Source organism: Calonectris borealis, chromosome 4 (genome assembly GCF_964195595.1).
Source record: "Calonectris borealis chromosome 4, bCalBor7.hap1.2, whole genome shotgun sequence".
NCBI classification, from domain to species: domain Eukaryota; kingdom Metazoa; phylum Chordata; class Aves; order Procellariiformes; family Procellariidae; genus Calonectris; species Calonectris borealis.
The window spans coordinates 49,231,387-49,248,205 of NC_134315.1; the positions used below are offsets into that span (position 1 = coordinate 49,231,387).

Below are 16,819 nucleotides of genomic sequence, written 5' to 3' on the forward strand. Positions count from 1 at the left end.
GGTCTCCTTTGTGAACTCCTGCCGCTTTTAATTCTCAGGCTTTGCAATAATAAGGTTTCCAAAGCTCCGTTAAGGTCTTCAGGGATTATACTTGCACAGGTAGGCTGATGGAAAAAACACAGGATTGATCTTCTTTGAAGAATAAGTAGAAAATGAAACCAGCTGAGGAGGAGAAATCCTTTAAGTATCTCCAATAATGACAAATTAGAGAGCTCTTTTAACGTATACTAATTTTTGGAAATTATTTTCTTCTGAGATCTTTGTAAATTTAAGTGAAAACTTTCACAATGGAACATGGCAGAGAAAAGCCAAACGCAGCACAAAATATTTTGTTATCAGAGAGCTGTAAAATTGAAGGTGCAACGTAGAAAACTATTCTGTTTATCAAATACTTATTTAACCAACCCACCCCTTGTCCAAAGAGCAAGAGTTTCACACTTGAGCATCCTGTTGACGTGACTTTCAGTGGCTGGAGAAGCAGCGCAGTTGTGTCACGGTGCTAACGCAGCGTTTATTCCTTGGCCCCGGTGGGGTGGAGGGGGCGGTGGGAGGTCTCTGGCGCAGCTCAGGCTGTGTCCAGTTGGGTCTCAAAACTTGAGGATGGAGACCCCAGCCCCTCTGGGCAGGGACCCTGTTCCAGTGCTGAATCATCTTCGTAGCAAAAACACTGCCAGCCAGTACCTCTCCAGCTTCAGCTTGTGACCAGTGTTTCCCCGTCTCCTGCCCTGCACCTGAGGACAGAGCCTGGCGCTGTCTTTCCAGTAACCTCCTCTTGGGCACTGGGGGGCTCCTGTTAAATCCCCCTGAAACCTTCTCTTCTCCAGGCTAAACAAGCCGGTTCCCTCAGCCTCTCCTCACTCAGGGCATGTGCATATGGTATTGGCAAAACCTATTGCTACGGTAAACACTTATTAAAATACTTTAAGGGTTATGTTGATTTCTGTCGCCCCCCATCTGCGTAAAAAGAAAAAATTTTAGTGTTAGAAAAAACTTCCAAGAATGTTCTGTATTAAAATTTAAAATCACCATTTTAAATTATTGGGGTTTTATGCTTCCTAGACTAGTCAGTGCCTTAATCACACATTCAGCTAAAGAGTATTGACTCCCTGTGGTTTGTGCCATGCTTTGTGAGTCCTCGAAAAGCCAGCTGAGGGAAGGTGATGCAGCACGTTGAAAGTCACCCCAGGTTTTCACAGGCTTCTGAAAGCATCTTGTGTACATCCAGCATACTGGTCTAGTCTGGTCCATTGGTAACACAAGAAGACTGAGCATAGCTGGAAAAAACAGGAGGAGCTCATGTGTTTCTGTTTGGAAATAGGCATTTTGTGCCTGGGATCAGGCCCCCCCACCCCATGGCTACCCTTGCCCTGCTACAGCCCCTAACCATCACCCATTTAGGTTTTCTCCTGCCACCCATTTTCCTTGTCAGCAGGACTTAGTGTGTATATATATAATCTTCCCATTTGATGCCATGTGGTTGCAGAGGAATCTCCCTCTGAAGGCTTGCTTTCTTTAAAGTAGTTATTTACAACATTTGTGTGGGATTTCCACCAGAATTCACGCTGCTTTTTAGATGTACTTAATATAGCTGGAAAGAAAAGATGTTAGGCTTGTTTGTCATTCAGCAGTTACAGCTACATGCAAGACTACACTGACAAGGTAATTAAGTCTCTCACAGGAACTTACTGCAGTCTGTGCATCTCTTGCTTTGTGCTGTGCATGCACGTGACGGTCACGTTTAGTCGTGTTGGTAACTGTTGTCCCTGGCTCCTTGGAGGAAGGATTGGAGATTAAAACCCCCTCCAGTCCTTAACTGGTATGGATCACCATGCCACCGAGCCCTCTTTCAAATGAAATACTAAATTAAGCTCTGGGGAGTCTTAGAAAATACGTTGGGTAAGAATGTCCTGCAGCACTTTTATCATGGACATGTGATGTGGTTTTCATAAGACGTACCTCCACTGGTAAAAATAACATGAAGGGAAGGTAACTTAAGGTATGGCCTACTAACATGGCTTAGTGTGTATGGCTTTTCCAGTCACGGGAAGTCCACTTGATTGAGATAACTATTGACAGATAAACAAGTAATGTTACAGACAGGCCTAATCGATCTTTTATGCTTGTTGCAATAATTACACTGCCAGTAGCTGAGTCATTATTTTACAAACTGCAGACAGCTTAGATAGCAGAGTGTGTTTGTATTTATTGTATGTATACACGTTTGCTTTTACAACACAAACAGGTCACTTTAAAACAAAGTATCTGTGATTTTTGAATGAATGAGTAATAGTTTCGCTGGCTTCATTTATCTCTGTTGTTTCCCTGCAGGTCAAGGCAACAGATGCAGATGCCGACCACTTTGGTGAAATTGAGTATTTTCTTTATGATGGATTTCATTATTATGAAAAATCCAAAGCCTTCCAGATTGACCCACGTACTGGTCAGATCTGTGTTGCTCAAGACATAGACAGAGAAGGAGATCCAACCACTTATGATCTCTTAGTAAAAGCTACGGATGGGGTAAGTTTCACCTTTCCATACCACCAGATCTGTGAATGCATTTGCCAATTTGGATATGCTATATACTTTTAAATGAAAATGTAATGAGTATGTAAAAATGGCATGAATTTGAATAAAACTTCTTACCCCTATAGAGGGCAGAAAGTGATACTTCATGAACCATAAATTTCGACCTGAATTGATAAAATTGGCTGTGAAATCCCCAATTACTCCTAAACAAGTTGTTGAAAACTGCTTCTAGGATGTGTTAGTCCCTGCTGATTTTCCTCCTCCTCTTGGAACCGGTGGACTCAGGTTACCTCTGCTCCCTGCTTTCAAGATGACTGCAGCAGTAACAAACCACTAACTTGTGTTAGAGCTGTGTGGCTACTGTGAGTGCCAGGGATTTTCCTGGATAAATTCCTTGTCCTTTCTAGCTAGCTGCTGCCATTGCTGCTGCTGTGGCTGGGTACAGCCTCCCTGCAGCGGCACGTCTGAAAGTTTTCCCACTTTACGAGATGTGGTGCTTGGAAGTGGGTATTCACGGTACAGCGCGGGCAGGGGAGTTGTATGTGCCTGAAATAGTCCATTTCAGATCTCTGTTTGGCAAGGAGGGTGAAGAGACTTCATTGTGCTGGGAACACATGGAGATGTCTGGGTGTGGACACTTGGTCCACCTGGTGCTACATAACAGAATTTTGGTAGCACGACTCCTGAAAAAAACTGGAAGAAAGTAATTCCTGGGTTCGTTTTGTTAGGAAAGTATCCAAAGGCAATTTGCAATGAGAGGCCCAGAAGGAGACCGGCTGGTACTTTTCTTAACTTTCTTCAGCTTTCGTAGTGAACTGTGAAGAGGCTGAAGAAAAAGGTTACTGGCTGACTTCAAATGTTAAAATTAACATAAGGATACTTTCTAAAATGTCACATTTTGCAGCACAATTTGAACTGAAAAACATTGACATTAAATTATTTTGGACTATACAGTCTTTATTTCATACTTGGAATATTAACATTGCATTAAAGATATTGTCCTAAGCGTATCTAATATGAATTTTGAAAAATACAGTTGTGCTAGAAATACTGTATTTTTCATTAAAATATCTGTGCTTTTTGTTACAGTAGATTGAAGAAACTTGGTGAACTGTGATTTCCATATTCATAAGTAGATGAACTTAAATAGCTGCAGTTGATGCTTAGTATTAATTGTTGCATTTTGAGAACGTAGTAGTTGAGGATATATTTGTATGCTGTTGAATTTGGGTATATGTGTAATAGTTTAGCAAGTAATCTGCTTTTTTCTTTAGCTATCACTATTCAGTGTTTATTTCAGAGGCTACGGAAGCATTCTCTTGCATTAATAGTGACTTTAGCGGAGTGCCTTTTCTTCCCCATAGATTTATCTTGAGGAGAAACAATTATATAAGAATATATTTTTGTTTGTTTGCATATTTGTTTCTACCTATTTTGAATGTCTAATAATTTAAGAATGTAAGTCTTTTAGTTAGGATAGTGTCTGTAATCTTTCCAGCAGAAGTAAGTCTATGTGCCCATTTTGGAATTTCTCTGATTTGTGATTTCTGTTTTCAAAATTCCTTTCTAGGCAAAATTTTTTAGCATACGCCTGAGTACAGATTTCCAAGCCTTGAAGAATATAGCAGTCAGTATTACAATGTGAAACAGCAGAAAATTATGTATTCTGCTATAGTTCATCACTTCATTTTTTTTCTCTCATATACGTGGTTTGAAGCTGTATAAATGTAAACAACATATACACGTATCTGGAATATCAAGATTAGTCTTATTAATAAAGGCTAAGTGAGAGCTGGACAACAGCAGTGAAATTCTGACAATTTTCTCAGATATCCAGTCTGGTCCAGAAGATTATTTTGAAAATGTGAAAGAAGATAGGTTTACATGAAAAAACTTGATGCATTTTTTGGTTAAATTATTGCTCTAGTGATAAATGTTATGTGAAAAGTTAAAGGAAGACAGCCAATGCATTGAAACTGTAGATTATTTCATTTTTAAATCAGTCTGTCATTTATGTTCATTTATGGACCTTGTGTTTTCAGAAGCTCAATAATGGGGAGGGGGGTTCAATTTTTGATTGCCTTGTCTGTGACAGGCAGGACTTGATCTTCTTATTGGAACTCAGCACTTTGTAGATCCCATTGATTTCTCTTCTAAAAATTAGCTCATATGACACTTAAATACTAAAGCACCTAAATTCAATATTAGCTTTTCAAAATTTTCAGTGTACCTGAACTTATGTTGAGCCACTCTCCACCTTTACAGCAGAATTGTAGTAGGATATTTTATCGCCTGGCATTCTGCTGCTGATTTTGATGGATTAAAGATGTTAGGTGTGGGGTTCAAAGTGGAGGCTCTGATCGGGGAGAAATGTGTGCAGAAAAGACAGAAGAAGAGTGAAGGGTCACTGTTGACAAAGGGGAGGGAGAGAGATGAAAAGGAAAGAAAATAACAAAGTTAATTAGAAGTGAGGAGGAAAAGAAAGCATTTTCCAGGTGGTGCTCAGTTTATCTTTCAGCAAAACTCTCGGTTTCCTCCACCTGTTCGTGCCTACTCCATTACACAGTTTTGGAGCTTGTTGGTTGTGTCTTTTATGTACTGTGTAGAAAGCGTAATGGGAGAACTGAAATTGCACACGAGAGGCAAGTGGAAAACAGATTCTGTTAAACTGGTGTTAAATAAACATCCCGTGAGAGCTTGTGGGAGCACTCTCACTGATTAAGTGGGGACAAGACCGATCATAATGTTAGTATTAGCCTTTTCAGCTGGCAGCACTGGTTTTGGTCCCAAAGTCACTTCACATACATATTTGGGGGTACTCCTTGAAATGCTTTTATATGGAAAGAAATCACGTAGCTAGGTTTATAGAAAAGTGTTTGCACTGAATCCCACGGCATCTGCGTCTAGCCCTCTCCTTGGGTCTCTGTCTGGCCTGTGGCAGGCTGAATGCTGCTCCAGGAGTCAGGGTGACCCTCCTGTGATTCACGTGCCAGCTCTGCCTGGGACACCCCCTGTTCAAACCGCACCCGTAGTCACAACAGCTGTATTTCTGCACTTGTGACAGATCAGAGACCATTTCAGTAGGCATTTGGGGTGTCTTTGAATTTACAGTCAGCTGAAAATTTCTTATAATGATGTTAAAATTGTAATTTTTTTCTCTCTGGAAAAAAGAAGAAAATCAGATGAAGGTATGTTGCTTGGGAAGCCTTCACAAACACTTGAGAGAGATTTAGATGAGGCATACTGTGAAATCAAGTCTTGCAAAGAGGAAAATATGGAAAACCAGGAATTCTAATAAAGGTATTTGCATGTTCTCAAAAGCAGTATAGGGGACAAAATTACTATTTTTTTGTTTTTGAATATGTGCAAATTGGGTCTGATATGTTTTAATTCTTATGTTTGGCTTTTTTTTGTTTGCTTTCACAACGTGACTGAAATGGACACTCCATTGTGTGTTTTTCCCTATTCGCTTGGGGGTCTCCAAATTACTATATATGTAAATTTATGCTTCCTTTATGCTTGTTTTGTGTACTTCTGCCTTAAAGAATCTTAACATGAATTCATTTTCATACAGGAAGCCTTCTTTTTTTTAACAGCACGCATTTTTGCTGCTGTACAGTGGCAAATTTTATTGCTGTGTGTCACGCATAATTCAATCTCTTTGTTCATTCATTTGCTTTTTTTATGATGCCCATCACCTCTCTTTCTCTTTCAACCAAATAAACAGTAATGCCTGCAGCTGTTAAAGAAAACCTGTCACAATCCAGAGAAATTTAATTGGAATAATGCTAATTTAAATTCTGTCTAGTGGCATCTGTATAATCTGCTTACGGTTGTCTGGCCTTCAAAGCCAAAATCTGAGTTGCACAATCTTAGGGTTGGTGCACAATGAGGGGCGTTCAGGAGTGTCCAACCTTTGCTCTGGGAGGAGCTGGCCCACAGAGTTTTTTTCAAAAGCTGGGGAAGACCAGATGACTGAGGCTTGTGAGAGCTGCTACCAGGCATAGACCAATTCCAGCAACAAACGTCTATGTAGGTAACACAGTGCACGTACCAGCATACCATCTCTCTTCATCAGTGTGGCAAGAAGTTTCAAAAACTGCAGAGCACAGGCAGGGCGTTCTACTGCTCCTTGTCCCCCACCACCGTAAGGGGTGCCACACCACATCTGTGTACCCTACTGAGAAGAAGGCTCTAGAGCTCTGCAGCCCTCAGGTAGACCTGACTGTCTGACCTGGGAGTGCAGCATGGAGGGATGCTATCCCATACCGTTCATCTGCTAATCTCGGCTGCTCCTTCCCTGTCCTCTTGTTTGAAGCTGCTGGCGGACAGCAACGCAGTGGCACAGAGCTATTTTTGTATGTGGAGGCTACGGGGCATGTCCAGTACTCAAGTTCAGAGAGAGTGCTCTGACGGTCCTGTGAGTGCTGCAAGGACTTACAGGGTATCTGTTGTGACTGAGGCACAGTATGAAGGTGCTTTTGACAGCAGGGAGGTGTCTGCAGACCTGCAATGCAGGCAGTTTCACTTGAGTGAAACAGCCTGCCAATGGTGTGTTGAACCTTTTGCAATGATTATGTAGCCGCTGAAAAACTGAAGACCTAGCATTCCCGATAAAAGAAACAAGAATGCTTCTTTTCATCGCCAGTTGATTAATATTAAGATAATAAGACTTTTAATTGCCATCTTTTCTAGATTTCTATCTTTGTGAGTCTTTTTATCTTTTCCTGGCATTTTTTTTTTTTTTAAATCAGGTTTTTTATATGCTGAAAACTACTTCAAAATCAGATGCACTCGTAGAAGCTAAAATAAAAAACTAAGAATTTTAAATACAGTGCTTTAAAGTAGATCATAAGTCTCATCTAATTGCATATACAACTGCAATAGAATGCTGCTAAATATGAAGGTACAGGTATATAGAGGATTGTGATCCCATCTGTACTGTATGCTCAAGATTATCACTTACTGAGTTTACTCAGGATTACACAGATGGTTGTTATCACTTCTTGTTAGGAAGCAGTCTTTCAAAATTCAACTTAAATGCTTTGAGAGTGTTTGCATAGGTGATTCAAGTGCACATATGCGAAAAATTAAAAAAAGAGAGGAAAGACAGAGCTTTAGCTTTATGTATTGTCCATAAACCAACCTCGCTGTCACAGAACACTTGGCTAAAGCTGCCTCATAGTATTGACTCCAATACTATGCCTGGGTTTCTTCAAAACCACATATTTTGTATGTAATTGTGTGTAATGACTTTCAAGGTCTGTTGCTCAGAATAGGAGCTTTGACATACTGCGGGACAAGTAGGTAAGCAGTTCACCTGAATAGTAAGAGAATTTTTTTTTTCTTTCATGAAGGTGCGTTTCCTTTTAAAAAAAGAACAAAAAATAAACAGGCATAATTTGACGTGATGAGATTGTAAATAGAAGTTTTGTCATGGAAAAAGAGACCAGGCTTGGGCTTCAAGGCTGAAGTGCAATGATACATTTTTGGGGGAATTTATAGTGTATTCTGAACTCTTTCAATTTACATGACTTGCAGCAGATTGTGAAATTGCCTGTCAACGTAGAGTATGGCATTATCACCTTTTATGTTCGTGCTCATTTTTAAACAGGTACCAGAACAATCATTCATAGAACGTGTAAACTCTGCCAGTTACGTAGGTTGGTATTTATTTAGACTCTGAAGAACTTCTAATAATACTGAAACCTTAGTGACTCTCTTACTGCCTTTCTGCGTAGAAAAATACTTTGTTCTTCATCTCTTGCTTTTTGGTAAGCCACACTGCTTGTCCAATTTTCTTTGTCTTTTACACTGAAGCCATTGAAACGTAGAGATCAGAACTCTACACTCACAGGCAAAGCTTCCGAAGAAGTTAAGGCTTTTGAAATAGTTGGCGAAGTCTTTCCATTTTGACAGTATTGCGACTCCAAGGTGACATATCTTTTAGGTTTTACACCAAAAAAAACAAAATACATCTTCATGTCAGAAATCCTGTATATCACAGTTTAGTTAGGAACAAGAATTTGACAGCACAATTCATTGACAAAAACATTGGAGTCTGTCCTGGAAGTCTTGATGGATTCTTAAGCATTTTACAGCATCAAGATGAATAAATACAGCTATTCAAAGTAGCACCATTTCTACTTATTAATCTAAAGAGTCTCTCCTGCCAAAGGCAGGATAATTTTTTTTTTTTTTTGAGACGTGATAAAGAGGTGTGCTAATAGCTTTATATTTTCATACAAATTTTGTCCTGCCAAAGTAAAGAAAATACTACTTGCGGTTATTTTGACTTGGTGGTAGTTTCTTACGTCCCCTTTTTGTTCCATGGGACACACAATTCTCAGGATTCTGACAAAAAAGCCATTGTAATTGTGACTTTTTGTTGCATCAAACAGCACAACAGTAGTTAAAAATACTTGAACATTTGCGAAAAGGGATTTCAAAACGAACAACTGTGACTCTGTTTGTGTAATTTTGACAAGTGTAATTTTCTGTCAGCAACAGACTTGTTTAAATCAACCTTCATATTTTGGAAGATCTACTATGTCGTGCTTGCTTCTGAGTAGATGAAGTATATCCATGTGGTTAGAAATAGAAGCAGTTTGTTCCTTCTCACCTGGGATGATACTTAAAAATTTTCACAGCCAGAGCAAGAACTGGGCCATAACCAGTTAATATCATAAGTTAATAAGTTAATATTGTACTTGACTCATGTATGAGGGGATATACTGCTTCTTCAGGAAAAGAAGGATCTGTCTCCATCATAACATTTGGTCGGTCTTCTGAGAGATTAGGTAGTTAGTAGGTCTCCAACTTGCTTCCTCCATATACTTAGAATTAATCCATTTCCAAAGACTTTGCAGTCTTTACATAACTCCATAGGATAAAATTGGCTGAAGAGTGAGGGTTTTTTTATGTTTGTTTAGCAATAAGGAAACTTGGAAGAAGCAGTTTAACACAAGTTCTCATGAGTTTTTGCATCTTGGTTTCATGCTGTTCCAAACTTTGCCTTTTTTTAGGTGCTTTTTATTCTTGACCTCACTTCTTTCTTGGCCCTCTTCCCTTAAAAATGTTGGTTTTGATTCCTGTCCTAAAGTACCTGAAAGCTGGGGAGCCACAGCTTTCTGACGGTGGGCTTGAACAGAGCACGTAGGGCTCCCCGTTTAGCTTATGCAGGGATTTCCTTCCTGTGGAAATCAAGGTGTTGGGGAAGGGGCTCACCCTGAAGTGGGGTTGAGGTGTTGGCAGTGAGCCCACTAGATCTGCACATCTCCACTTCCCCATATCAGCTCAGGGTTTCATGGCTGTCTGAGTAGTTTGAGGCTGGTGCTAGCCCAGTACCATTCGCAGTCCTGGTCCCCAGGCGCGTGTCCTGGCCGCCAGCTGCATCTGCGGCAGCGTGAGCCCTGGAAGCATGCCATGCCTTATTTTCTTTGGAAGAAAACCCAAGCACGCCAGGAGGATGCGGGCCAGATCTCCTAGTCTGCGGGTGAAACATAGAAGCATGATGCACAAGATCATCTTAATTTTCCACATACTTGAGCTTTCATGGGAATGTCACTGCCACCCAACAGAGTAGGTAATATTACTACATGGAAGAAACAAACAAAACAGAACAAAAGAAAAATCCCTATGGAAATGTGGGGGAGAATGCAGGTGGTATATTTGCCCAAAACTAAGTCAGACCCTGGGGACATGATTAGCAAACCTTCAAAAATAGTTTTGGGGGAGATTGTTATACTGCAGGGCAAGTCTAAAGGAGTAGTATCCAGTCTGAATCATTGGATAGTTTCCTGAAGGTCAGGTTTAAAAATAATTGATGTGAACAATTAGGTTGCAAAAATATGCAACCTAGTTATTTTTTTTTTTTATATCGTAGCTACTGTGACTGCAAAATTAAGTTTGGACTTGCTCAGCTTGTCATGTCTACGCACCAACATCCGATCTGTGTCAGCGGTTTCGGTAAGGGACTAATTGGTACAAGCACAGCGCTCCCAGCGTGACTTTGAAGAGCGTGGGATTCTTCCCCAGTCTGTGTCCTAATGTACTGCGTACAGCACGTGCAGGCTATACGTACGTGTGCTGCCTTGTGCCCCCGCATTCAGCGTTAGCTGGGCCACAAGTGGAGCTGCTTTCTTTTAAAAATGTCTGTAGTTGTTGCGGCTGTAAAAGAACCTTGGAAATATGAACCCCTCCAAACTGATGGAGGGGGTCCACAGGGAGTACGAGGTAGTGCCTCCAATAAGTAAATTGTCCTTTGTTTCACTCAGGGCCCTGTGGGGTCTACACTTCAGCACCCACAGAATTGTCTTTTTTCCAGGTTGTCACAAAATTCAGTGCTCTGCCGTGGCAAGTCGTGATTTTGCTGTAGCATGGTTTGATAAGTCAGCTTGCAGTTGCTCCTCGCTTCTGCGGTTTCACTGCAGAGCGAGGCTAAACGTGGTCCCGTGGCTGCCCGCGTGGTATTTCAGTGGGCTCTTGGTGGGCACCTGTAGCAGGAGCTTCAGCCGCGTGGCGAGCGGCATGGCGGCTGGGCTGGGGTGCCAGGCTGCCACCAAGGCCCGGCTCTTCTCCCAGCGCTTGTGTGGGGAAAAGAAACAGGAGCAGAGAAGGTGAGTCGAGCCCCCTGGAAAGCGTGGTGAGACCTCTCTCCCTGCAAAATCACAAACACGCTGGAAATAATTTTACGTAATCGGTTACGAATTTTACATCATCAAATCGTTTCAGCTATGTGCTTCAGTCAAACTTGGTATTGTTCTGTCTCTGCGTACACAAGGTGCAGGTGTGGGTATGTAGACAAGCACATGCGTGTACATGTATATATAGAGAGATATACACACACACACACACATATATACACAAATATATATATATATATAGACACACACACACACTGCCTGAGCAGAACAGCTTAAACCTGTCAGGGTGGTAAATTGAGGTTAGGTCTTGCAGGCCACAGCTGTTGGCTGTCCTGCACTGCTGTGCTCTGTGTTCTTAATCAATAGTTGAAAAAGCCTCATATTCGCTGTTACGATGGTCACACTCTTAAATCTGGAAGACTCATAGATAGAAGTTACGCCCACTTCACTGGAGCACCACAGTCACCTGAGGGGCATGTGTTTCTGTGGCAGAAAGCCCTGACTTTTATCTGTGAAGGAATAAGCGGTGTGTAGGTGATTACAGTAAAAACAAGTGGGGGTAGACTAGCAAGGATTTGACATGTGTAGTGCTCGTTAGTATTAACAAAAATAACTTTGTGTTCAGGCCTCACCATTGTAAGAAGTTGAACTTCTTTGTGTACTCAATCAGCCTACTGGAGTTGTTCTGACACGTACCTTGCCTAAATGCAGTATTTTGGGGTATTACAGATATCATAAGTTGTTTTTAACAGTCATTTTCATTGCTCAATATTGTTGCAGCATGTTCCGTTCCCTAATCATGGGCTGAAGCCAGATGTGCATCATTCTATTGTGTACATAGAATTAAAATTGACCTTGTTTTTTGTTTTTACCTTTCTGATTTTTCCAACAGGGTGGGCTGAGTGCCCAAGCTTTTGTTCGCATCGAGATAGAAGATATTAATGATAATCAACCTGTTTTTGAACAAGCCGTCTATGTGACGAGCATCAGCAGTCACACACAGCCAGGAACAGAGATCATCAATGTTGTTGCCACAGACAGAGATTCGGGAATATATGGCGTTGTCACATACGAACTGGTCCCGGGAGAATTTTCTTCTTTTTTCACCGTGGATACATCCACAGGTACTGTACGAGTCTATGATTCAGGAAGGCTATAATTATACAACATGTATCTTTTCCTTGACGATGCTTTTTTTATTTGTAGTCGTGTCATACAGTTGAAACTTAGATTCTGCTGGAAAATAATTCTAGAGGAAGATGGAAGATTTAGGTTTAACATGAAGCCTTTGCATTCACTAGAATAAGCAGGAGAACGGGAAACATAGTACTTGCCAGTACAATACGGGACAAGCAGTATGCCACTTATCCACAATTTTCAGCCATAAATCTATTCATCATTGTAAGAAACAATCAAAACATTATTTCTTACAACAATATCTGAATTCCTGAAATGTTTAGGTCTTACTCTTGAGGAGCAGCAATACAAGACCCTTCAAGATGCCTGTCCTTTCATTTCATTTCTCTGTTTCTGTCCTAATCTTCTTTCCCCACCCTGTGCTAGAATAAGTCCCCGTTCTGCTCACAGTCTTATAATACCCAGCTGCCTCCCTGTTTGACTCAATTATTAGCTTTGTAAATGTCTTTTTCTGCCTTTTACTTTCTGATGTGACTCTTTGTCCTTCTGGTTTCTGGAGAGAGGTTCAAATAAAGGAGTGACGATGAGAGCAAAAAAACAATTACGGCAAAAGCAAATCTGGGTGAATTTTTTCGAAGACAGGTTGAGTTTCACAGATTGAATTACTTTTCCCATGACCACAAAGCAGCCCCTGTAGTCTGCTTTCTAACCTTAAAATAGTTATCAACATCAGCTGGAAAGAACACAAGTATCTACAAATGTCCATGGTGTCTTTCAGGAAGTGGTTAACTAAACCGCAGCTACCATTTTACTTGAGAGCCAGCCCTTGCATGTGAACGTATCCCCATCAATGGTTTTGCGTTGTGATGGTCACGGCACAGGGGATTATTTTATATGTTTTAAGAATTTTTGGGGGCTGTTCTACGTATGTATATATTAACTGTTTGGCAAACGAAACATCGCAAGGCTCTATTCTTTCAAAATGGTGCCTATTTTCACTTTCTTACACGGTCCCCAAAATATTCTGATGAACAGAAGAAACTAATCTTCTTAGGAAGTCGGTTTGCTTGTCTTGGCTATCTCAGAATTTATTTAACTGTGGACTTTCAACTGCCTGTCAAACCAGATTCTCTGGGGCATAACTGATGCCAAAATTATATAGGTCAATCAATAATTGGGGAGCTGGATCTCCACAGGCATTTAACTGGTCATTTTAAAACTGCCCCAGCAGGCTTGTCAGAGAGAGCCCCTGTGGATCATGCTAGCAGCACGGGCTTTGCAGCGGTCCTTTCTTTTGAAAGGCTTCTTCCTCGGATTGTGACCTTTTTGACTTTTTTTCCCAGTTTTGGCACTTTATATAGGAAAAATGTCATGCTTAATCATGAAGACCATCTAAGTTTATAACTTACTATTATCTTGCAGATCTATCATGGTATTTTATCAAAGGCAGACCAAATTCAGGGTGAAGTTGCTCAAAGACATTATTGCTGCCATTTCATGATGAGAAGAGCATTTAGGTCAGAGACACTATTCCCAACATTATGGTACTTGGAATCTGATTGCACTTAATCAGATCTCCTGGGTAATTCACCAGGTCAGGCCGTGTCTAGTTTTAACTTATTAATATTAATGGTGGGGGTGGGGGGTGTGTGTGTCTGAAGAATACACTTTTTCCTTTTATATTCTTCCACTACAATAGTGCTTATGCTCAGTCACTGGTGAGCAGAATGATTTTTAAACTCTTGGCAAAAATAAACATTATAAACAAAATAAACATTGAAATTGCCAATTTGTCACACAGAAGTTTTGTAATCTTTGTGGGTTAAATAGCTGCGAAAGCTGTTCTATATTCAGAGGGAGATGAAACAAGTGGCTTACTCTTGGGGCACAGAGATTTTGAGCTCTTCCTCCTTTCTTCCTGTTAGGACAGTGACATTTTCCAGTTTTCGTTGTGCTAAAGCTGTCTTCATGTATGCTCTGATATATGGCCTAATTTAGATATGTCTCTCTGAAGGTTATTTGAGGGACTTTTTCTAGTTATGTGGGCTGCATTTTGTGAACAGAGGGCAATGGACAAGTATGACAAGACATAGGAATTCTTCAGGAGGTGGATCCCCAAACCCATAAGCCAAACAAGATCGTATTACGGGATTGGTCTTTGGTTTTCTGATCTTGAGGACATACAGTCTGTTACTGATGTGTTCTGCAGTTTTTCCAATTTCCAGAATGGCATATTCTGTTTTATCTGCTCTTTTCATTATTAGAGGGCCTAAAAGGAGGCACAGCGATGGTGTTGGAGTCTTCCATGAATTTGCCTTCCTGATAAGTTTTATTTTTTAAATGATTAATTTTTCTCATTGATAGAGCATTTAGAAAAGAGAAATGAAAATTGGTGCATTAGTCTTTTTGACTTATGTTCATTATAGCCCTTAGCATTATACGTAGAAGTGGACAGAGATATTTTCTGAGTATTATGAGATTTAAATTAATTAGTAGCTAACAGTTTGTCACATTACACCATGATACGTTAAAATCATATGGAAGATGATGCTGTTCTCTATGGCATATATAATTTCTATTTTATGGCATCTAGATTGTGGATTTGAAAATTTATCTCACTATAGTTTTCTTCGGAAGTGTTTTTGGAGTGCTGCACTTAGAATACTCACTAAAGATTCAATTTTTCCCTGCATTCCCTTTTTCATTTTTAAGAGAAATGGATAAAATAATAAAATAAAAGCTGTAACCCAAATTCTTCACTGCTATGGCTTGCTTCTGGCTGTTCCTTGTTAAAGCAATTATATGAATGTATGAAGAAAGCTTTTAGCTTTGCATAGTGAGCTGTGTTGACAATACAGGATAGCATACCAGCTGGTCAACCACTGACTGTATAGAATATATCAATGGTGCTTTTGATGCATAGATATTATGAGCCTCTTGAAGGGGCTCCATCTTTTGTTTCAAGCAATGTGACCTGGATTCAGATAAATTCAATGACTGATATAGATAAATTCAATGGGAGTGGGAAGGAAGAGCCTTTCATTGAGCAGATAGATATTCCATTAAATTTTTTTTTGAATCTGAACAAGTATTTATTAGTGGTATTTGTTTGCTATTTTAACTTTGAGATACTGCATTTATTGTTTGTGATATGTTCTTATACTTGTAAATAACATTTATTGCATTTCCCTTTGAGAAAAAATTGAAACAAATTATTTTTCATTTGATTGATGATAGACTGTCCACAAGAAAAACCACTTTAGGAACTGTGTAACTAGAAAAATGTATGGATAGGGAACAGTTCCTCTGCTAGTTCGTGACTCTAGCTATCGTTTGTTTCTAGTGTTGGTGTAAACAACATCTTGGCTTCATTATGTTTCCTTTTGTAGATATCTGATCCATGCATGATCTATGAACAGCACTCATGAATTGATTAGAACAGAGTAAGTTGAAGAGCTCTTCTGGCTAAGAAACTGTTTGAGCTATGTTTGTTTATTTCCCCATCGTTACCTAACAAGCTATCTGAAAGACAGTGTATTTATAGCTATGACTGAGCAGGTAATTGAAAGTGTAAGTCACAGGGTACAATTGCAGATGTGGCAGAAAACCTATGCCATACTTAACTTTAAGAGTTTGGGACTAACAATTGAATTTATAAACTTTCATTATGCTACAAGCATTAATATTTTCCTTCACCTAAGGGTGTATAATTCATTTTTCCATTGATCTTAGTGATACCCTTCTTGAGACCTGGATAAAAAGATGGTTATCATCTTACCGTAGCCCTGGTTCAAGGAAGCTGTTTCAAATCAACAAAACTAATAATAGTCTTTGAAAATTATTTTGGGCCAGTGTGACTTCATGTGTCAGTCTTCAGGTAAATGGTCTGTTCATATTCTTAGAACAAGTCCCCTCGCTAGTCACTGTGTGGAGAGAAAACTCACGAAGGCGAAGTAAAAGGCAGCAGCCATTGATTTATGTTTATTTGAAGGTATTAGTGATTTAAACCTAGTATGAAAAGAATGTAGAGAAAGTAGCATTAACACAGTATAAGCATTTAACTTAGTTTCTCTGTTTCTTTCTTTAGATTATATAAGATATTCAGGCTTGTGTTTCTGTGAATCCTACCTAAATTGGATGCCTAAAACAGAGGCTGTGACTATCCTCCTTTGTATTTTACTGAGAACGTTTCTGTGAGGAATTTGGAGATCTTTCCATTGACTTGAAGATAGTGGATCAACCTTTTGTCATAATACCATCTGTGGCTTATTTACGCCAAAAAATACATATTGAGTATAATAGGCCTTGTTACAAGAGCTGGTCAGTAGTTTAGCATTAGCTTTTTTTTTTCAGCACAAAGTACAGCTTTTGCAAAATGAGCATTCTTTTGAGGAAACTTTGGCTTGCTAAAAATTCATTAATTTCCTTTGAGATGCATTCTTATTTCTTTTTATCTGAAGAGCATAGGGCATCATGCGACTAAAATGTCCCGGAAGAGATGTAGAAAA

General features: G+C 39.8%; 1 protein-coding gene across 1 annotated transcript in view; it reads left to right on the forward strand.

Moving 5' to 3' along the window:
- Positions 1-16,819, forward strand: part of DCHS2 (dachsous cadherin-related 2) — a 117,028-nt gene that overhangs the window by 46,535 nt on the left and 53,674 nt on the right. Inside the window, 2 exon segments of the mRNA XM_075150206.1 lie at positions 2,329-2,520; positions 12,067-12,298. Coding sequence (XP_075006307.1) covers positions 2,329-2,520; positions 12,067-12,298 — 424 coding nt within the window.